At 38.7% G+C, this 24,184-nt stretch overlaps 1 protein-coding gene across 5 annotated transcripts in view; it reads left to right on the forward strand.

The window, feature by feature from the left end:
• Positions 1-24,184, forward strand: part of tbc1d16 (TBC1 domain family, member 16) — a 127,765-nt gene that overhangs the window by 67,696 nt on the left and 35,885 nt on the right. For all 5 annotated transcript variants that reach the window (XM_060844500.1, XM_060844502.1, XM_060844503.1 and 2 more), the window contains 4 exons: positions 3,779-3,943; positions 11,336-11,484; positions 17,518-17,652; positions 22,942-23,128. In XM_060844500.1, the coding sequence (XP_060700483.1) occupies positions 3,779-3,943; positions 11,336-11,484; positions 17,518-17,652; positions 22,942-23,128 (636 nt within the window). The remainder of the gene's footprint in view (positions 1-3,778; positions 3,944-11,335; positions 11,485-17,517; positions 17,653-22,941; positions 23,129-24,184) is intronic.

Genomic DNA, 24,184 nt, shown 5'->3' on the forward strand with positions numbered 1-24,184 from the left:
TGGGTGCTGGGGAATACATTTGCCCTTTTGGGCTGTAGTATTTCACTTGGGCTGTCCAGTGAGATGGATACTTTTCTGCCCAAAATAGAAAAACTTTCCTTCCCTGAACCTCTGATCCTTCATTTAACAATAATACAGCCTTTTCTGTGTTTTTCCACCATTCTATTGAATGAAATATTAAACCGGATTGAAGAGTAGTTGTGGTTGACACAGAAACAGCTGCTGCTGTTACACTGTGAGCCAGTTTACTGGGAGTTCATGCTGGAAACGTATTGTAGATGTTTGATTTGGACAAATTCACAAATATGTTGCTGGAAAGCGCAGCAGGTCAGGCAGCATCCGAGGAGCAAGAGAATCGACGTTTCGGGCATAAGCCCTTCTTCAGGAATGAGGAGGGTGTGCCAAGCAGGCTAAGATAAAAGGTAGGGAGGAAGGACTTGGGGAGAGGCGTTGGGTTAGGTGAATTGGCCATGCTAAATTGCACGTAGTGTTAGGTGAAGGGGTAAAGAAAGGGGAATGGGTCTGGGTGAATTGCTCTTCGGAGGGTTGTTGTGGACTTGTTGGGTCACAGGGCCTGTTTCCACACTATAAGTAATCTAATCTTAAAAAAAATTTCAACCTCTAACTCAGGAGGTGAAAGTACTATCAACTAACCTATGTTGATATATGATCCAAAGTCAGTTGTTTGGGAGAAACATGATCATTAAAACCAATTCTTGTGGATTCATAACCCAATGTGTCATAGCCTTCAGGGTAAGGTGACTTAAAGTTGAAAGAAATTAGGCAGAGCTGAAAATGCATGGCAGGAAAAATAGAAGAAAATCTTTCAAAAGAATAATTGTAATTTTAATGTGGAGAGACTGTTATTACAGTGTGTTTTGATTATTCTCCCGGGCATCATTCAATACAGTTATTCGATACTAGGACAAATAGGATCATTCCAAACTACGGGGCATTTTATAATCAACTATTTAAGAGGGCATCACCTACTTTTTTGTTCAACTCATCTGTTCGTTTTTTTTTAATTTCACAAGAAATTGGGAAGTATTTGGTGAAGTTTGTTGAGTAAACATTAGAGCCAACAAATTTACTCAATAAATGTCAGTCCATATTGGCTTGTAGAAGGTGTACTTTTACACGATGGGATTGACTGAAACAGTTTTTCTTTCCTTCCTTTCTCCACCCCTTTAAGCTGTTCTATCTAACAAACTGTGAAACCTCACCAAATGCTGTTAATCAAGTCCAAATATTATTTAAGCTAGGATTTAGACTTGGGGCATCTTGGTTAACAATCTGATGGCTGGTGTTCCCTAATTTAATTTGCATCACCCTAATTGATTTTAGGAGAGCAATCACCAGGGTGTTAAAACACTATTTTAATTTAGTATTTTGTGAAATCCCTTTGGCCTGAATTATAGCCTGGACCATCTGTGGTTTTGTGGAGACCGATTTAATTCTAGAAATGTTTGCCCATTCCTTGGCAGTAATATTTCTATGGCTGTTGTTGTTCCTGGACATCCACTTTTTGTTTTTTAATCTTGTGTTAATTCCTCTGTATGTTAGAATTGTGTATTCTTTCTTGTTACTTAAGTGATGGGCATAACTAGGGATTTATCTTTGAAATTTCTTTTTGGATTGCAAGTGGATATATGCATCTCTGTAAATAAAAGCATGTAAGTATGTAAAGACAAGGCTCAAGTTCCATCCGCCATTTGGTTATCTGAGTTGTAATTAGATCAGTTGTCTACATAAGCCTTTTTTCTTGCTTGGTTCATCATGGTTGCATATGCTGTAGATTGACAAGACTTTCTACGTGTTATCTGATGTGGCTGAATAGAACCTTGGCATTTCTTTTGAAAGAAAGAAGTACAGTATAGGAACACCATCACACAAATCAAATCATGCTTAATTTCTGTATCGATTTAACAGGCAAATCCGGTCACTGAGACAGCACATTTCTGTACATCTTATAGCTGATCAGTTGACTGTTAAATTAGCAAAGGCAGATTGGCAATCTGTAGTTGGATGTGGAACCCTACAAGTAGCAGCAAAGCCTATCCTGTTGATATTGCTACACAAAATATTATTCAATTTTAACAGAAAACTGTGATATTCTGAACATGTTGCACAGAGATGTGATGTGTAGTCTCCAGTAATTAGAAGATTAATTTCTGGTGCAGAGCTGTAATGAACTCAAGAGAAAGCTTGGGGAATTTAAAAATAAAATAAATAATTTTCTTTTGCCGCTTGCACTTTTATATTGTAAAAATATTGATTATGAGATTGGAAGGCTGACAAATCGGGAAGGTGGGAGTGACCAGTCCTGTTGTGAAACCACCAGGTGTATGTCCAGCCAGAAATGGCAGCCATGGACGTTGTTTGCTTTTATGAAAAATATTTAATATTGACCCATTGTTAGTATGCCTTCCTGCCAATTTTTGTCTTTAAGTCTTCTCTCATTTCCTAAAAAAGCATTTTGAAGCTTTTAACTTCTCTTTAGTGATATCACAATTTGGCATGGCTGAGACCAACGGAGGCTGGCAGGATTGCATAGTGCTAGCCATATGAATTTTAATACCATCTAGACATTCACATTCATGATGCTAAAATGAGTTGATGTATTAGAGACGACGAACAGTTTGCTACCTTGCAGCCTAAAAAGGAGTGACTAAGTTTGACAATTCAATTTCAGATCTCAATAGCATTAGGAGTGAAGAGATCACTAAGGAGATGGAGCTCAAGTTTAAGGCCAACATAGTCTAGGTAGCTACTGATCTTTGAAATAAAATTGGTTTTGGAAACATTATGAAATATATTTTGTGATATCTATATCTGTTCATTTGTATATCACATGCAAAAGAAAGCCAGATGTTGGTTATTATTGCCTTCATCTCATTCTTCTTGAATTTCTAACCAAAGACAAGTCCTCAGTTTTATCACACCTTAGCAAATTACCATGAACTTTCTTACAAGTAACATGAGGAAGCCACTTCTGATTTACCTCAGCCAGAATGGAAATCAACCCCTGTGTTATTGGCACTAATCTAATTTATATGTTAACTATCCAGCCAGCTGAGCTAACTGGCCTTCCCCATCATAACACAAGTTGTTCTGGTATGATGCATATTTCATTAACACAAATCGGCGATAATGTGTTTAATGAATTGTGGATGCTGTTTGGATAATGCAAACTGAACAGCTAAAGCAGTTTTCTGTAGTGCTCTCGTATAGCGTGGGGTTGCAGAGGAACGCACTCGTCACATTATGGCAGATCGACCTATATTAGAGTTTAAATTCTTCAGGGAGAAACACTGCTGGACGCACATATGGGATTATAGTACCCAGTGGAGCCAAGAAATTTCATTACGCAGTCTTTGCAACAGTCCTTGGCATATGACTATGTACTGGGCAAAAAGGATCTGTTTCTAATGGTGATAGACTTGAGATTTGTTTGTCAGACTGAGTGACATGACAGAAAACAAGTAAAGACCCAAAATAATTAGTATCATATCCAAAAGCCACAGAAATCCATTCAGCTAGGCTCCAGTTAAATTGCTCTGAAGCAGGATTCACTAACCATGTTGAATTACAAATGGGAAACTCTGGCTCGTTTTGTTCATTGCTGTGTTATGCAACAGATTTTTAAAAAAACTTCATGCATCTTATTCCAAGGGAGCAGTGAAACCACTGGGTCTGTCTTCTGTGTCATTCTATGCACCTATTAAAAGATGTAACTGCAATTTTACAGCTTATAACTTGTATCTGTCATCCCCTCCAGGTGTCTGATGTAAAGGCTTGCATGCAGTTCTCAATAAAACGCCCTAATTTACCATCATCGGAGATTCACCCAGAAGAGAATATGTATAAGCGGTTAGATGTCACTACATGGTTAAACCATCTGAATGATGCTGGTCAGGTGGAAGAGGAATATAAACTTCGCAAGGTTTGAGAGCTGCTTAATTATTTAGCATTCTGTAGCACTAGCCAACAGATTGTGTGTTTTAAAGGATCTTGCCAATGTGTTTCCACTGACGAGGTCTTGATTTTTGGAATTGACCATTGGAAGTTGAGTCTTTCATGAAATGAGAAGAGAAAATATTACTGTGCATTCTTAGGAATCTCTCCAAAGAAAGTTAAGCAGTAGCATTTATTTTGTGAAAAGGGAGTCTAGAAAGAGTTTTGAGATAACTACAGAGATATCAAAAGCTGGTTAACTGAGCTCATTCTGGGCAACAAAAAAGAGAAATTCTATCAGTCCACGAATCGACAATGCTTCACAGCTGTAGAATTCTCAGTGTGGTGAATTCAATGGCCCTACCATGGAAATACAGGAATGGTCATCAAAAACTATCTTGAAGACCTACTATCAGCCACCTTGAATGGCATATCTGACAGTCCTTGGAGCAGGTTTCTAATTGACCTCTTCCATTCGTGCTCTTACTGTTTTATTTTCTATCACTCTCTCTTTTACACACACATCCCAAATCTTGTTCATGCTTTTCTGTCCTCCTGTTTGCACATCCATACTATGTTCTTTCATTCTCCCACATTTTTTTTGTATCTCTATCCATGTAGGGAAAGTAAAATCTATAATGCACGTGACTTGGAAAATAAACTAAGTTTCCTGATTTGGTGTTAATAGCCCATTGTTCAACCAATATTATATTGGAGTATAGAGTAGAAGTTTGATTAGAAGGTGAAGTCTACACACTAAAGCTAGTAAAGAATGTATTCATATAAATACATTGCCTATATGCAGAAGTTATTCATAAATAACTTTTACCTATTTGTGCTTCCTCAATGTAGTTTATTGAAATAAAGGAAACACTAATTCTTCTTCTACTTTGCTTTTCTTAAAAAAAAATCCCCTTCTGAATTGCATTTCTATTTGAAAATTGCCAAAACTTAGGGTTTCACATTTACTCTAAAGTCAGCTTAAATATTTTATTTCCCCAAATACAACTTCAAATCAAGAATAACTGAACAATTCAGCAGTGTAACACCTTTAGCACGTTATGCCCATGGCCTGGAAGATTTTTGAAACTTAGCCATGAGTTATATTCCTCCAGGCAACTAGCTCCTGATCTTGGCTTTATCATTGGACACAGCGCAGAAATGAGGTGCCTTGTTGAAAGGAAGCAGGAAAATTTGGCTGTGCCTTGTATCACAATCTAGCTCTCCTATATCATACCAGCTGGCCACAAATGAACATTGGCAGAGAAAGACTGTGGAAAAGTCTGCAGTTTTCTACCCATCCTCTCACCCTGATTCTGCTAGAGCAAATATCAAGGAAAAGTGCAGGATTGTTATAGTTAAAAATTAAATTGTATATCTTTTAACATTTTAATAAATGATCCTCTGCATTCATTTTTTTTATATGCCATTTGGCTTTCTGTTGCCTTTTGAATGACTGTTGCAGATGAGAAATGATTATGAATGGAGACATTCAGCTGTAATGTCTTGTTATAATCAGTTTTAGTAGTCAATTTAATTTTTATAGAATTTTATAATGAAGCTTGTACTCCATATGTCCAAGTATTACCCATTGCAAGTTACTGAATTAAATTAAACTCTGATCTCTTTGGAACTTTAGCACCTTTCTGTTAAACATTTTCCTGTTTATAATGTTATGTGTTCGCATTTAGCGTGGGTTTGCCTGTGTCATTTGACAAAGCTCTGAAGCCCATCCATCACCTCTAATTCAGTACTAATATTCTTCCTGTAGTTGGAGACCTCTCTGCTCTTGTTGTGGAAATTTCATTCCTGTGTGCACCCTTCCACTTATTTCCTTGCAGCAAATCTTTGTTCTGAGCCCCACTTCTACAACTAGTGATGGTCCTGTAGCACTTGTCCCTGATTCCTAACCATATGGTGTTCCACATTCCACTGTGAAATTAATCAACCATGTTCTTGCACACCTTACTGCAAGATAACTGCAAGAGGTTTTTCTTTGTTATCCCAAGTCTGAGCTTGATAATTTTTTTTTACCATATGGTTTGACTTAAAGCAGGAATTGTGAATAATTCATAGTGTAAAATTATAATTACATTAACTGGATTCTGAGGTGCATGACTAAAATTTGTTGTGCTGATATTGATCCTTTCTGGGCTTTCTAAATATTATTTATATCTTATTATAAGATAAATCTTATAATAAGTAAAGGGTAGGCCCTTCAATACAGCATTATTTTTATCAAGCAGCACTGATATTTGTCCCATAATGCATGATTGTTGGTCCTTGCATTGTTTTATCAGCATCTAATAGTTGTAGTGATGGTTTGTTTGGAAAAGTATTTAATTTCCATAGTAGCTGGGAGTTCTGCATCAGCCAGGAAAAGATATTAATACTGACTGGAGAAGATGGATTGCCTGTGGAGCCTTGATAATGACGCACCTGGATACAGCTGAGGTCCATGCCAAGATTGGCATGATTCATTGCTGGATTTTAAGAGATTCTTAAATTAAACCCAGACACAATCAGTTAAGACAATTCTCTTAATAATTCCAAAAAAAAGGCCTTGCCTGTTTCAGGTATGACACAAAAGTAACAAAACTGAGGTTAATTTTAATAATGTCCAAAGAGCTTTGGCAAGTTTCTGTTGTGCATCTTGTAGCTGGTATATCTGACTTGCACTTTATAGATGGTGGACGGGCTCTGGGGAGTCAGGACGTGAGTTACTCACTGCAGGATGCTTGGTCTCTTGAGGCCACAATGCTTCCGTGGCCAGTCCTGTTCAGTTTCTTGTTAGTAGTAACTCTCAGGATGTTGATGGTGGGGGATTCAGTTTTGGTAACATCATTGAATATCATGAGGTAATGGTTAGATTCTTTCTCATTGTGATGGTCATTGCCAGGCATTTAGAGGCATGAATGTTCCTATCGAGCCCAAATCTGGATTTTGTCCAGTTTTTGCTGCAGTTAGACATTGGCTGCTTCAGTATCTGAGAAGTCATGAATGGCACTGAACAATTTTGCAATCACCAGCAAGCATCCCCACTTCTGACTTTATGATGGAGGGAAGGTCATTTATGAAGATGGCTAAGGCTAGGACACTGCTCTGAGGAACTCCTACAGAAATATTCTGGAACCGAGATGAGTGACCTGCAGCAACCATAATAATCATCTTTGTGCCAGGTATGACTCCAACCATCAGAGGTTAGCCAATGATTTCCAGTCATTCCAATTTTCCCAGGGCCTTCTGATACCACATTGTCAAGTGCAGCCTTCCTTTGTACTAGGTATAACTCCAAGCAGAAGTATTAACTTTGAGCTGGATTTAGTGAGACTCATTGTAACAAAAGCCTGAAAGCCTAATCCATTTAATCACAGTCCAGTCCTTATATCAGTTTTCCAGTGGCATCAGAACCTCCCAAGTTAAGGTTGTGGACAAAATGGGTGGGGCATTGGATTTCTAGCCCCTGACCTCTGCCCAGTAATTCTTGGCAGGCAGAATTTCCACTACCAAAGATTAATTAAAAGGAAAGCCTGACAGTGGCCACACAAGTACGTGGACGTTTCTAGATTCCTATGAGCCACAGCTTTCCAGCTAGTTCTCCAACTGTTGGACAAAACCTCGAAATGCCTACCAGGATACTAAAGGAGGGAAGAGAGGAAGGAGACTGCTGGGTTCTTGACAGAGTTCTTTGTATCTTCTTTAACCACAGGCTAGGTCCCGGAAGACTGGAGAATAACCAGTATTATTCCTTTATTTAAGGAAATCCAATTACGTATTTTGAGAAAGTGACAAAAGTAATTGAGGGTCGGGTGGTGGTTGTTGGCCAACTTTACTGAAGCATTTGACAAGGCTCATCATTGTAGGCTGATCCAAAATGCTAAGTCACTTGGGATTATCAGTGAGTTGATCAGTTGGATGTAAAATTGACTGGGTCTTGGAAAATTGAATATAGCTGTGAATGAGTGTTCTTCTCTGAGGTGGTCTGGTTAATAAGTTTGCACATGACATGAACCTTGATGGATTTGTGGATAGTGAGGAAGGTTATGAAAGCATATAGCAGGATATGCATCAGTTGAAAAGTTGGCTGGAGAAATAGCAGACGGAGCTTAAACCAGACAAGTGTGAGGTGATACATTTTGGAAGATTAAGTGCAAGAGGAAAGTGAACAGTAAATGGCAGGAGCCTTAGGAACATTGATATACAGAGGGATGCAAGCCTATAGCTCCCTGAGAGTGGCAACTTATGTGGATAAAGTGGTAACGAGGGCATACAGCATGCTTGCCTTCATTGGTTGGGGCATTGAGTCGAAAGTTGGCAAGTCATGTTGGGTGGCACAGTGGTTAGCACTGCTGCCTGGCAGCGTCATAGACCCAGATTCAATTCCCACCTCAGGCAACTGACTGTGTGGAATCTGCACATTCTCCCTGTGTCTGCGTGGGTTTCCTCCGGGTGCTCCAGTTTCCTCCCACAATCCAAAAATGTGCAGGTTAGGTGTCTTGGCCATGCTAAATTGCCTGTAGTGTTAGGTGAAGGGGTAAATGTAGGGGAATGGGTCTGGGTGGGTTGCACTTCCGCGGGTCAGTGTGGACTTGTTGGGCCAATGGACCTGTTTCCACACTAAAGTAATCTAATCTAATCTAATATAAACTGTATAAAAATTTAGCCTGCATTTGGAGTATTGTGTGCAGTTCTGGTCACCAGCTGAAGAAAGTGGAGGCTTTGGATAGGGTGCTAAGAGGTTTACCAGGATGTTGTCTAGATTGGAGACTATTAACTAAGGAGAGGTTGGACAAACTTGGATCATTTTCACTGGAGCCCATAAGACTGAAGGATAATTTGATATAAGTATATAAAATTGAGAGGCATGGATAGCATGAATGGTTGGAGTCTTTTTCCCCAGAGTGGAAATGTCATACACTATGGGGTGTACGTTTAAGGTGAGAGGAGGAAAGTTTAAAGATGTGTGAGGAAACCTTTTGACACAAGGGGTGGTAGTTACCTGAAATGGACTTCCCAGGTAATTGGTAAAAGTAGATACAATAGCGATGCTAAAGAAGCACTTAGACAGACAGATGAACAGGCAGGGAATAGAGGGATATGGACCGTGCGCAGGCAACTGGGATTAGTTTAGAATAGTGTCATGGTTGACAAAGAAATGGTAGGCTGAAGGGCCTGCTCCTTTGTTGTACTATTCTGTGTTCTAAACACAACAGAAACCTGGCTTCTCTCTCTCTCTCTCTCTCTCTCTCCTGGTTGCTAGTAGACCTGCTAAACAGAAATTTTTGTTTTCATTTCAGATTTACAACATTTGCTCTACTTTATCTTTGACTCATTGTTCTTGATGAAGGGAACAGAATCTGTTTTCATTGCTGATGAGCTTGGAGGTGGGAAGGACACAAAATGAGGCAGAATAGTTGGATACCTAAATATAGCTATCTTCCTGCACTGTTACCAACTTCAGCCCTTTCAGAAGACAATTAAAGACCACTTTAGATTAGATTAGATTACTTACAGTGTGGAAACAGGCCCTTTGGCCCAACAAGTCCACACCGACCCGCCGAAGCGCAAACCACCCATACCCCTACATTTATCCCTTACCTAACACTACGGGCAATTTAGCATGGCCAATTCACCTGACCCGCACATCTTTGGATTATGGGAGGAAACCGGAGCACCCAGAGGAAACCCACACAGACACGGGGAGAATGTGCAAACTCCACACAGTCAGTCGCCTGAGTCGGGAATTGAATCCAGGTCTCAGGCGCTGTGAGACAGCAGTGCTAACCACTGTGCCACTGTGCTGCCCACACCGTGCCACATCCAGCTACCATTTGGTATTAAAGCCATTGCTGGCAAGTACTTTGATTGAAGTACCCCCAGTTATTGTTGCCACATTCACTGCAGTGGGCACCAAACTAATTTGTGGAAGGGCAGGACTGATGTGTGATGAAAAAAAGACTGGATAGGTATGACTATATCCAGTGAGGGGTGGCATCTTATGGAAACCTATGAAATTTTCACTGGACCTGACAGGATAAATGCAAGCATACTATTCCCAATGACCAGTGAGTCCAGAACCACGGTCACCGTCAAAGGATACTTTAATACCGAGATGAGAAATTTCTTCACCCAGCGAGTGGTCAGCCTGTGGAATACTCTGCCACAGAAGGTGGTTGAGGCCAAAACAGTGAATGCTTTTCAGAGGGCAAAAGATATAGTCCTGAGAGCTAAAGGGATCAAAGGGTATGGGGAGAAAGTCAGAACAGCCATGATAGTATTGAATGGTGGAGCAGGCTTGAAGGGTTGAATAGTTCTGTTCGTATTTTCTATATCTTTCCAAAAAGAGGCAGCAGAGGTGTGTTACTGGCTTTCCATCCAGTAGGCGAGACGCCTGACAACCCAATAAAATTCTGCCCTATGTTTTAGAAGTACTGTGAAGGATTTTGGGGGTGACATATGGACCTGACCGGTACTTTGATAAAAATATCAAATATCTGTATGTAGGCAAATATACCAGCCCTTTTGCACACCAGGTCCTACAAATGGAAATAGAATGAATGTTGAGGAGATGTACTTTTTGTGTTATGGTTGTTGGAAGAATGTTTGCCAGGACACAGGATGAGTTGTGTGTTTGTCATCTCAATAGTTTTATGGAAACTTTCACATCCACCTGAAGTAGCGATTTCTTTCCTTTTAAGAAAACTTGAGTCATATTTGGGCATTCTAAGTTTTGTTAGCGAACACAATTCCTCTAGATACTATTTCAAGCTGTGGGGTACTATTGTTCACTTGTTAAAGAAATGTTTTGGTTTTTGAGCTACAAAGATTTGTTCATACTAAATGGTTTAGTTAACTTCTTGCAACTTACATTGAGATCACTTTGTTGTGCCATACACGAATTAATTTGAGCTACATGCTTTCATTTACATTTTAAAATAAATCTATTGAAAGTGTTTTGTGTTACTAGTATTATCAACTTATTAAGGGAGAATGGTGACGCTCTACATAGATTTTATTGCTAAAAGGATAGATCATTAACCTTTATTTACACCTCTTCTGTTTGCAATTCAGACAATCAACTTCTGTTAACAATTTGTAGTAAACCTGAATTTTGGGAACCACATGAGATTGTATTGAAACCATTTGCTCAATCCAAAATCTGTTAGCTGTAGTACCATAGTTGGGTAGGACTCACTTTTATAGGGTTCACCTAAAGATATTGGTTCACTTTGATTTTCCTAAGGTCTTTAAGGTTTCTTTAGACTACAAGAAAGCTAAATATAAGTACCACTAAATGTTCATGGTTACATTTTCTGTGATGTTGCTATTGGAAAAGAACTGCAGGATGATGATTTTGAAGAGTTGTACATTTTCTTCAAAGGCAATATTTTTTGGAGGTATTGATCCTACGATCCGTGGAGAAGTCTGGCCATTTCTGTTAAGATTTTATAGTTATGAATCGACATCAGAAGAAAGAGAATCTCTGCGGATTCAGAAACGTACAGAATATGAAGAGATTCAGAGAAAAAGGTAATTCGGAACTGATACCCATGGGCCAAGACTGGCTTGGGCGTTTAGTCAGAACACGGCTGTTGACTACTTGATGATAAGTTGAGAAGTAACCTGATATTTACAAACTTTAATGCCTTCCTGCAGTATCTGAGGGTGTGCTGCATTCTTGAAGATGACACCTTTTCAGATGAGTCATTAAACCAAGGCCAAACCCTCTCAAGATTTTTTGCTCATATGTTGAATATGGGAATTACTGGCAAGGCTACATTTATTACCCATTCTTAATTAAACTTGATAACATAGTGGTGAACCACCAGCCTGAAACACTGCATTTTATGTGGACAACAGTTACTTGTAACAGTTTTGATACAACTGAGTTACTTGCTAGACCTTTTCAAAAAGTGGTTAAGAACCAACCATATTACTACGGCTTTGCACTCACCTGTCAAACTGACAGTGTAGACAGGTAGATTGCTTTTCCTAAACGGTTTTGGTGAATATAAAAGACATATTTCAAAGAAAAACATTTTTTCTTCATTTTTCTGGACAGTATTCTTCAATCCATCACGAGCAGATTATCTGGACATGATCATGATTTTTTTGTGGGAGCTTGCTGTGATAAATTTGGCTGCTATGTTTTGATACTACAACTGCGACTTCACTTCAAAAGTACTTTATTAGATGCAAAGCACATGAAGATATCTTGAAATCCTGAATGGCATTTATGTGTGCATGTTTTCTTTTTAAAATGTAATATCAGGGCCAAAAGAAGCTTGGATAATTTGACAGTTTGTATACAAAATACACTGCAACAAATGTACAAACAAGAAACCACAAGACCAGAAGAGAGAGGAGCAGAAATTAGGCCATTCAGCCCATTTGAGTCTGCTCTGCCATTCAAAGGCCTCCTTGAAGTCCAGATAGATAACATCCATTGGCTCTCCTTGGCCTTACTTAATACTTCCTTCCTTGAAAGAATGCTGGCAGATTTGTCAGGCATGACTTCCCCTTGATGAAACCATGCGAACTTTGACCTATTTTACTACATACTTCCAAGTATTCAGAAATTTCATTCTTTACAATGGATTCCACGATCTTACCCACAACTGAGGTTAGTATAATCGATCAGTAATTTTGCTGCTTTTGCCTTACTCCCTTTTTAAGTAGGGGTGTGACTTTAGCAATTTTCCAGTCCTCTAGGACCCTCCTTGATTCTAGTGATTCCTGAAAGATCGCCACTAACGCCTCCACTCTCTCTTCAGCTATCTCCCTTAGAACTCTGAGATGTAGTCCATCCGGTGCAGATGATTTATCCACCTTCAGGCCACTCGGTTTGTCGAGCACTTTCTCCTTGATGATGCCACCATACTCAGCTCTGCCCCCTCACTCTCTTGAATGTTTGGGATATTACTCATTTTCCATTGGGAAGGCTGACATGAAGTAACTAATCAGTTCCTCAGACATTCCCTTGTTCCCCACTACTATCTCTCCAGCGCCATTTTCCGGCAGCCTAATATCCACTTTTGCCTCTCTTTTGCCCTTTTATGTATCTAAAGAAACACATACAGTTTTCCTTTATATTACTGGCTAGCTTACCCTCATATTTAATCCTCTCCCTCCTTTTATTTTTTTCTGTTTCCCTCTGCTGGTTTTTGTAAGCTTCCCAATCCTCTGAATTCCCACTGCCCTTCGCCACATGAAATGCTTTCTCTTTTGCTTTTATGCTATACCTGACTTCCCTAGTCAGCCATGATTGCCTCATCCTCCCTGTATCATGCTTCTTTTCCTTGGGATGAATTTCTGCTGAATGGCAGAAGGCTATTCTGCCTCTCAAGCCTGCTTTTCAATTTTAATGCATTAATGACTCATCTGATTATAACCTGAAATCCACATCCCACCCCTAGGCCTGATTACACCTTGCTTACTGATAATCTATCCAGCTCAACCTTAATAGTATTCAGAGATTCTGCTACCACTGCTTTTCAGGTAAAGATTACCAAAGACTCCTGACTCACTGTGAAGGAAAAAAAGGCCTCCATATCTCTGTCTTAAATAGGTAACTCTTTAGTTTTAAATAGTGAACACTAGCTTCTTGATTCTTCCATAAGAGGAAGCACTCTCTCCATAATTTCCTTGTTAGGATCTCTAATGATCTTTTTTGATTCAATCAAGTTGCCTCTTACTCTTCTAAACTCCCATTGTTACGAAACGGAGTAAACTCTTTTGCTAATTTAAACCAGACACACAGAAAAGCTCACATCACCTCATAATCTCTTAAAGTATAAGTGAAAAAGAACTACCCAAATCCCACTATTTAAAAAAAATCAACAATTTGTTCTTTAACTCCAAGACAATAGAATATTAAACAACAACTATCTACACTATAAGCCTCCATTTCTATTTCCCACTCTACAACAATTTCTGATACGATAAAATCCCCAATTAAGATTTACAAAAAAATCAAGTTTCAAAAAAATCAAGCTGTTGATCTTCCCATCGTATATTCTGTCTTCTGCTTCATAGGTCTTTCATAGATAAACGTGCCTTTCAGAGAGCAGGTCTGCGGGCAGTCTGTATTGGTGCTATTTGCCTCTCTGGCTAACTGTTCAAAAAGCCTGATTTTTATATCCCAAAACATCGATTGTCTCATTGTTTTGATGTTGTCAGAACAGTAAAATTCAAATTCAATTGGGTTTTAGTATCTTGGGGCATAATTTAAATTGTTTAAATTTGAATTGTTGTGTAACAGCTCAGTACATGAGCTACATTTCAAATGTTACATATTCAAATTATCCAGCACACACTGTGCCTGCAGTCAGTCATACAACAGCAGAGTGCCATCTTTCACTCTCTCTTAAAGCTACAGTACACACCTACAACTTCATAACACAATTGATAAAAGTGTTGCCTATCCTGCCTTTCCTCATAATATAACTTTCCCATACCAGGTGTTAACCAGATGGGGTCTCATCAATGCTCTGTACAGCTGAAACATAATTATTCAACTTTTGCATTCAGATTAGTGGGCGGCACGGTGGCACAGTGGTTAGCACTGCTGCCTCAGCGCCTGTAGACCCGGGTTCAATTCCCGACTCAGGCGACTGACTGTGTGGAGTTTGCACGTTCTCCCCGTGTCTGCGTGGGTTTCCTCTGGGTGCTCCGGTTTCCTCCCACAGTCACAAAGATGTGCGGGTCAGGTGAATTGGCCAAGCTAAATTGCCCGTAGTGTTAGGAAGGGGGTAAGTGTAGGGGTATGGGTGGGTTGCGGGTCGGTGTGGACTTGTTGGGCCGAAGGGCCTGTTTCCACACTGTAAGTCTAATCTAATCTAAAAAATCTCTTCTCAATAAATGATCATTTTCTATTATTTTTCTTAATTACCTGCTGCACCTACATTTTAGCCTTTTACGATTCATGCATAAGAACAACCAGGTCACACTGTGTATCAGAGCTTGCAATCTTTCAAAATTTTGGATTTTTAAAAATTTTTCATGATTAAAATGGAAAATTTCACTTCTTCCCACATTATACATTATTTGCCAAATCCTTGCCCATTCACATGCCTTTTCATAAGGTTATGTCCTATTCACAAGTTGCTGTCTTACCTACTTTTTTGTGTCATCAGCAAATGGGGCAGGCAGACTTTTTGTCCTTTACCCAAGTCATTTGTATCAATTGTAAACAATCTACAATGTCCCAGCACTTGTTATATCTTGCCAAAACAGCCAGTTATGCATACTGCCTGTTTACTGTTAGCCACCTACTCTTCTGTCCATGCGAAGGTGCTGCCCCCTACATAATGAACTTTTATTTTCCACTGTAACCATTTGGTGTGGCACTTTGCCAAATCTCTTCTGATCTAAGTATGGTGCATACATCAGTTCCCCTTTATCCACAACACATGTTACTTTCTCAAAGAGCTCCAATAGACTGGTTAAAGGATTTCCTTTTCACAAAACCATGTTAACCCTATTTGAATACTTATTGTGCCCACTACAACTTCTTCAACAATAGCTTCTATCATTTTCCCTATGATTGTAACAAAGAATAAATAGAACTGTTGTAAAGGAATTGAATTAGTAAAGTTCAGGTGGAAGTAACTGCAACCTAAATATAAGAAAAATAGGTAGTATATAAAGTGTCAGCAACCAAATAAAGGAATTGGAGCAAGTCATTGGGAGTTATTAACGGCAACATCGTGGCAGAATGGATAGGATTATGTGTTAAATAATACATATTACAATGTCTTTAGCAATTTTTTTTAAAACGGAGTAATGGCTTAGTTGTTTTAATTGGAAATGATGTGTATAATAAGAAAAATCTTAGAAAGGAAAGACAAACAATTTATATATAGATTAAAATAAAGAATAGCAAAGGGCTCATCGCACCATTGTCACATATTACAAATGATGGAAAGGAAATGGAGAGAGAATTATATAGCAAATTGCATGAAATGTGTAAGCAATTGTAATCACAGATTTCAACTGTAAACAAATAGTTGGCAGGAGGTGAAGAAAAGGGAATAGAGTATCTATATTAAACTCGATTTTTCTGTAGCTTGGTCGACTTCTGCCATTTATTAGACAGACTCTTGCAGACTACAGTGTATTAAAAAAAAATGCCTGAGGTATTGTCAATCTTGGCATAGTAAATAAGTAATATGGAACTTGAGCAAGCAGGACAACGAACAGAATATTTCCGTAGCCAGTCAGCTTTCAAGATTGGGAAATAAATGCAGATCTGAGAAGCAGGGTTAATTCCATGTAGGGCGATCGAGAAGAATAAGAGGGAAAGAGAAAAAAAGGGGACAGAAAGGCAAAGGAACAGAAAGGAAAAATATTTACAAGAAAAATGTTAATGTTGCTGATCTCTAACAGAAATTCAAAACTTAGAAGAATAAGACATCATGCTTAAGAGTTAAATTTCAACAATAAAAATGTGGATTTGCAGTCATTTACAATGATCTCATTATTTTACTTCCACTTCTAAATATGAGTATCAATGGCAGGTTTGACTTACCAACAGTAGTATGGTGATGGTGAGTGACTTCAGTAGAAAAAAGAATATGTTTTATTAAAGCAGACTGCCAATTCAGTATTTACTCATTTTGCAGCAGTAGCATAGACAAATTTTCCTTCAAGTTCTTTAGAGAAGGTCAGTGAGTGGTTTGGATATTATTGGTTGGTGGAGCCTCAGGTACATGCTTTTTTTGTTTCACAACTTGCTATAGTAATATCTTTTCTGATGGCTCTTTGTCATTAGTTCTTATACATGGAGTGTTTGTTTAGAGTTTCAAAACAAAATAGGTGGACTAAGTCTTTTATCTGTAGTTAATTTGAGATACAGCTTCTGTTGAGCCATTCCACAGAATAGTAAATAGAGATAAGATTGTTCAATTTCTAAAGGAAAATGAAAAGCATGTCAACACAGCCTGCTCATAAGTCCCAGTCTTGACAGGAATCAGTGTCAATCAATAAAAATGATTAAATTTAAGTGGGGGAGCAAAAAAAGGAAAAAACAAATCCTACCTACTGCTATTATAACTCTGGCATTAAGAATGAGTACAATTTGAACAGAAACACTGAAGCACATTTCCAAAGTGTACTTTCAAAGTGTATGTGCCAAGTATGTTTTCTGTTCATTTTGATGGTGACTTTTTAATCGACGTCTTATGATATAATTGAACTGAGGGAATGTCGAGTATAGTAGAAGGCTTGCCTCATTTATGTAAAACAGTACTGTCCATTATCATGCCCATTCACCATGCTACAGTTAATATTATCAAAATATATAATTTATATTGTTTAACTTCAAAGTATGTTTTAGAAATTACTTTGTTTATTTTTGATATTTTAATGCAAAAAGCACAGTCATAATTGTGGGAGGTTCACTCGCATCAGTCACTACACCAGCTCTGAAGGAAGGCAAAGGTAAAAGACACCTGACAACAAGCTGGAGTAGGATCTATTATGTAAAATAAACTCAGCAGGAAAAGGGTGTGGTCTTTGTGAATATCAGAAATTGAGGCTGAAGCCATTATTTTGTTTTATCAGATTATCTATGACTTCAGAGGAGCAGGAAGAATTTTGGCGAAAAATTCAGTTCACTGTCGATAAAGATGTGGTTCGGACTGATCGATCCAAACAGTTCTTCAAAGGGGAAAACAATCCCAATGTGGAAGCTATGAGGTAAGGTTGCAGTGTGTGACTATGTTGAGTGGTTAGATTTGAAGACCTCTTCCTGAAGTTGCAACCTGACACTAAATGAATTTTAAAAGCATTTGGCAAGCAATTTTCAGCACTATACGGTTTAACAACTTTAAATTTTGCACCATCTTTGAACCAGCAGAGAATTCTACTTCCCATTAGATGCGTCAAATGTGAAAATTGATGTTTGCGCTGTGTTTATCTACATTACATTAACCAAATTTTGAAGTAATTTAGTCTATATTTTGATAGTTCTGAAAAATCTGATGAACTCTATCAATGCAAGTCTTTCCTTTTTATCCCTGGTATTAAGTAAATGAAGTGGGCTAACAATTGATAATTCTTCGTTGATTCAGGGAGGTGAATTTCTAGCTTAGAGGTGACTGTAAATGTTTTGCACAGGAAGTGTTTTAGGTAGTGCAGAGACTACATTGAAATTGTGCAAATAACCTCAATACATTTCAAAAAAATAGAATTGTAATATTAAGTTTAAGTTTTTGTCTTAAATGTTGTTTTGGGTAAAGAAACTCCCTACATTTCCATAAGCAATCTGAGCCTGGACTTTTTTCAGAGCATGGTGGTTTTGCTCAATAATTATAGTCCAAAAAGTATAAAGAAATAGGCATGTCTTCTTGCAAGGATTCTTCAATTTTTCCTGAAGCAAAATGAACAAGTAATTAGATATGAATCAGTCAGCTGCTTTATTTCACAGCATGGGAACTTACAGAGGCCAAGATTATGATCAGATTCCTTATTTCAATCATTACATTTGTATTTCCATAATAATACAGGGAAGTGATATGCTGTGCCTCATAATCAGTCGCCTTGCTTGACATAAAGTAATTTCTAGCTAACCCTGCATGCTATAATCTTCTCACAGGATTTGCTGGTTCTCCCTTCCTTGCTACTTTTGTTTTCATAAACCTAGCTGATTTCACAGCCATTTTTGGTCCTGATCTCTTGTTATAGAGTCATAGAGATGTATGGCATGGAAACAGACCCTTCGGTCCATTGATATGTGGTTTTTTTTTCTGCCTGTATTTAGTTGAGCATGGTTCATGATTTTTTCCTCAATTTCCCAAATTTGAGGTTGACCAGAAAGCTGCCAAGCAAGTTTAGTTATAGGACTCTACACCATACAAACAGACCTTTTGGGCCACCATTTCAAGTTAATCAACAAACACCAAACTATCTAATCCCCATTACCTGCTATTGGTCCATTGCATGCTGTGTCCTGGCATTTTAAGTTCTCATGCAGATGCTTCATAATTGTTGCAAGATTATCTGTCTCCACCACTCTCTTAGGCACCCATTCCATATATCTTCTATTCTCTGCATGAAAAAAAATTCTTAGATTTACTTTAAACCACTTGCTGCTCACCTTAAACTTATGCCCTCTAGAATTAAACATGTCTGCCATAGGGAAAGGGTTCTCATGATCAACTCTGTCTATGCCTCATATAATTTTGTATATATCAATCAGACTTCCCTTCAGTCTCTTTTGCTCCAGTGAAAACAAACTCAGCCCATCCAACCTCTCCTCATAACTGAGATTTTTCTTCTCAGGCAACACCCTGGTCCAACCTCTGCATTCTTTCCAGTCCTTCCCATAGATCAGAACTGCACATAGTATTCTATCTGTGGCCTAACTGATGTATAACGTTGCAACAGGATTTTCTTGCTCCTATATTCCACACTCTGCTAATGAAGGCAAGCATCTTGAATGTCTTCTTCACCACCATGTCTACTAGTGTTGACACCTTCAGTCATGTATGAACTTGTACAACAAGGTCCCTTTGTTCCTCAATACTCCCTAGGACCCATTGTGTATACCCTTCCTTTATTAGATCTCCTAAAGTGCATTACCTCGTACTTTAGCAGAATTAAATTCTATTACCAGTTGATCAATATTAATTTACCAGTTGATCAATATCAGACCGTAGCCAGAGACCATCCTCCTCACTATCAACAATACCCCTAATTTTCCTGTCATGTGCAAACTTACTAATTATACCTTCTATATTCACATGACAAACAGCAATGGTTAACACAGACTTCCAATTATGAAAAGAACCCTCCACTATTGCATTTTACCTCCCATTTCTAAGCCAATTTGGATCCAGTTTCACAAGTTGCTTTGGATCCCATGGACTCTTATCTTTTGGACAAGCTTTCCATGTAAGACCTTGTCAAATGTAAGTCTGTGTAAACCACATTAATTGCACTACCCTTATCAATATATTTAGTCACCTTTTCTAAAACAAAACTCAACTAAATTAGTTAGGCAGTATCTCCCTCTAACAAATCCATGCTGACTCTCCCTGATCAATCCTGTCTTTCCAAGTATTGATTATTCCTGTCATAGAGTCATAAAGATGTACAGCACGGAAATGGACCCTTTAGTCCAAATTGCCAGCACCCGGCCCATATCCCTCCAAACCCTTCTTATTCGTATATCCATCCAGATTCCTTTTAAATGTTGCAATTGTACCAGCCTCCACCACTTCCTCTGACAGCTCATTCCATATACACATACCACCCTCTGCATGAAAAAGTTGCCCCTTAGGTCACTTCTACATCTTTCTCCTCTCACCCTAAACCTATGCCGTCTAGTTCTGAACTCCACCACCCCATCAAAGAGTAACTCACCCGTACCCATGCCCCTACCCTATTACTCTATATTTACTCCTGATTAATGCACTTAACCTACACATTCCTGAGCCCTATGGGCAATTTAGCATGTCCAATTCACCTAACCTGCCCATCTTTGGAATGTGGGAGGAAACAGGAGGAAACCAACACAGACACTGGGAGAATGTGCAAACTCCACACAAACAGTTGCCAAGGCTGAATTTGAACTCCGGTCTCTGGCACTGTGAGGCAGCAGTGCTAACCACTGAGCCACGCAAACTCTGTTGCCTTTCGTTCATTCAATGATTAATATTCAGCCCACATACTCTATCTTTTTTCCATGATTTAGATACTTCAATCGTTAATTTATGAATGATAGAAAACAATTTTTTGTGACATTTCAAAGCAAACTGTCGAGCCCATTGCACTCCAATCCTTCAGAATTTTTTCCAATAATTTCCCTACCACTGTTGTCAGACTAACAGGCCTATCTCTATTACCCTCTTAAACAAAGAAACCACGTTAGCTGTCAACCAATCATGTGACACTTCACCTGGGATCAACAAAGTCTTAAATATAATCTGCCAGAGCCCTAGCACATTCCTGTCTTATTTCCCAGAACAGCCTGGCATATATCTCATCTGGCCTTGGGGATTATTGCAACTATATGCTCGCTAAAAACAACTAATACCTCCTCCTTATTAGCTTTAAAGTGTTCTAGAACCTCACCAACCCAAATGATGTCCCCAGCTATAATGTCTTTCTCCTCTGTGAATACAGATGACAAGTATTCATTGAAGACATTGCCCATGTGCTAGCTTCATGAACAGGGTGCCCTTTAGTCTCTAATAGGTCCCACTCTTTCCCTGGTAATTCTTTTACTCTTAATGTACTTTTTTTAAAAATCCTGCAGCCTTCCTTGATCTCATCTGCCAAAGATATTTCATAGCCCCTCTTCATTCTCCTAATCTAGCTTATAAGAAAGCTCCTACACTCTCTCCACTTTTTTGAAGGGCCTCCCCATTTTTTAATGTACTATACCAGACATATGCATACTTTCTCTTTATCAAATTCTCAATATCCCTTGAGTTCCCTGGAGTTGCTGTACTTCCCCTTCACTTTTTAGAGAACGTGCTAGCCCTGAATTTTCATTATGCTACTTTTAAAAGGATCCCATTTACCAAATATAAACTTACCTGCATTAACTACTCCCAGACTATGTTTGCCAGATAATGTGTAATGATATTGAAATTGACACTCCCCGCTCCCCCACACCCCCTTAGAAATTTTATTTCTAAGCTTTATCCTGATTGCCTCATAGGAAGATAGTTCGAGGACATCCTCCCTCATTTCCGTGGTGATGGTTTCCTTTCTCATTAGTGCAATGCTCCCACCTCTCTCACTTTCCTGCCTATCATGTCTGCAACTTCTATACCCTGGAATGTTGAGCTGCCACTCCTGTCCTTCCTTCACCCATGTCCCAATGATTATAACAGATCATTGATCAGCATTTGGAAATATGATAATAAATTCATCTGCCTTACCAGTTAAGCTGCTTGCATTAAACTGATACAATTTAGCTTTCTAGACTCCTATGTCCCTTTTATCCTGCCCATGTTTTCTCTGCCTACTGAACTGTCCTAGCCTAGCATTCATTCTACATCTGATTGGACCTCACTCCTATTTTTCTATCTACTCTGTGTCCCATCCCCCTACCAAGTCAGTTTAAAACCTCTCCAACAACATGAGAAAACCTACCAACAAGCATATTGGATCCATTCTAGTTAAAGTGCAATCTGACCAGCTTGTACAGGTCCCACCTATCCCAGAAGCTGTCCCAATAATCCAAAAATCTGAAGCCCTCCCTCCTATACCCTTTAGCCCCACATTTATCTTCCCTATCTTCATATTCCTATACTTGGTAGTGCGTGGCACTAGATGTAATTCAGAGATTAAAACAGTTCTACTTTTGAACCTACCACCTAACTTTTTAAATTCCTGTTATAGGATTTTTGTTTTACTCATGTCATTTGAATCAACATGTGTCACGACTGCTGGTTGTTCACCCTTCCTGGTCAGAATGCCCTGCAGCCACTCTGAAACATCCCTGACCCTCGCACCATAGAGGCAGTATACAATTTGCAAGTCTCAATTGCAACAGAACCATAAATTCCCCTTACAATTGAGTCCCTCATCATGAAAGCTCTCCCAGTATCTGTCCTTCCCTGCTATGCAGCAGAGCCAACTATAGTGCCACAAATTTGACTGCTGCTGCTTTCTTCTTAGAGACCATGCCTCCACTGCCCCCCCCCTCCCCAACAGTATCACTACTATTACACTTACTCATATGTTGAAACCAGCTTCATACAAAATTCACTAGGAAGGTCCAATCCAATTCATGACTTGTTTGGGAGTGCCTGCATTTATTTAACCGTTCTCCTGTTTTGTATGGGTAACAGTTTCCATGTCTGGCTTTACTATACAGTCTCTAAATATCTACAGCTTGTCGTTTTTTTTCTATAAATTGTGAAGACTCTCAACACTGAAGGATCGTTGAATCCCACACTTCTTTGTGAATTAAAAGATGGAAAATTCTCGAAATATAGTACTTATGCATATTTTATTCGAATATTTTCACAGAAATATTTTGCTGAACTATGCAGTTTACAACCCTGAGATAGGGTATTCCCAGGGAATGTCAGATCTGGTGGCTCCAATCTTGTCAGAAGTCAGGGATGAGTCTGACACTTTTTGGTGTTTTGTTGGACTAATGCAGAATACAATTTTCATCAGCTCACCACGGGATGATGATATGGAAAGACAGCTGGTAAGTAGCAAGTTAGCTGAGAAAAATGTCTTTGCATAATGCTGAAAATGATTTGATGAGAACTAAATTAATTTTTGGAGAATGTTTCATTGTGATGTGACTCTTCATAATCTTTGCAGCACGATTAAAAATCCTTTACAATGGAGCTTACTTAGGCACAAGTCAAGCTTCATGAAATATTGCTTTTCTTTTTGATTAGTGTATTATCTCTAGGTGTTTTGAGCAGTTTTTATGACTTACAGTGGGAACTTAGAATTAGTTTCAGCTATTTGGAGCAGAATTCATTTGAACAGCTAAATGGATATTGTCACTGAAATTTTGTCTTATGTGAAGCATTTAGAAAGTATTCAATTTCAATGATTAAGAATAAATCACTCCCATTTGCGGTTATCCCAATTTTGATGGTAGTGCTCTGGATCCTTCATGCAGTAGATAAGCAGAGCTGGTTTAGGTTCCAGCTGCCCAACTGCAGTGGTCAACCTTTTTGCATTAGTGTTGCCGTATGTTAATTTTTTGCAGACTAGAGTTGATAGAGAGCTGAAGTGAGGCGTGTACAACAGTTATTAAAAAAAATTCTAAAGCAGTAAATTGATTATTTAAATGAATAACTAATGGCATTGCCCTTAAAGAGTACCAAGCACCAAAGCTTAATAATAAAGCCAAAGCCTTGCATTTTTGATTAAGAAGCAGAGCTAGACAGACACCAAGGAAGAAGGTGACAACTGAGACCGAGCTAAGGAATCTTTACAGGTTTGAAGTGAGTTGACTTTCAACTAGGGATTTCCTCCTTTCTCAGCCTGTTCTCAGTCTACTTTTTCCTTCTCTCACACTCTTATCTCTTTCCCTCTATCCCTTTTACTCATTTCTCTCTTTTCCTCCTTCCTTTCCCTAGCTTTAAACCTCTTCCCTCCTTTTTGTCACTTCTCTCACTCTGACTGTCTTACTCTGCCCATTAGTAATTTCAATAAAATAATTCATGGGGTTTTGCATTTCAAAAATTGATCAGAAGTTTTATTTAGAAAATAGCAAATCTTACCAGGGAAGTGTATGATCATG

Source organism: Hemiscyllium ocellatum, chromosome 25 (assembly GCF_020745735.1).
Source record: "Hemiscyllium ocellatum isolate sHemOce1 chromosome 25, sHemOce1.pat.X.cur, whole genome shotgun sequence".
Taxonomy (NCBI): Eukaryota; Metazoa; Chordata; class Chondrichthyes; order Orectolobiformes; family Hemiscylliidae; genus Hemiscyllium; species Hemiscyllium ocellatum.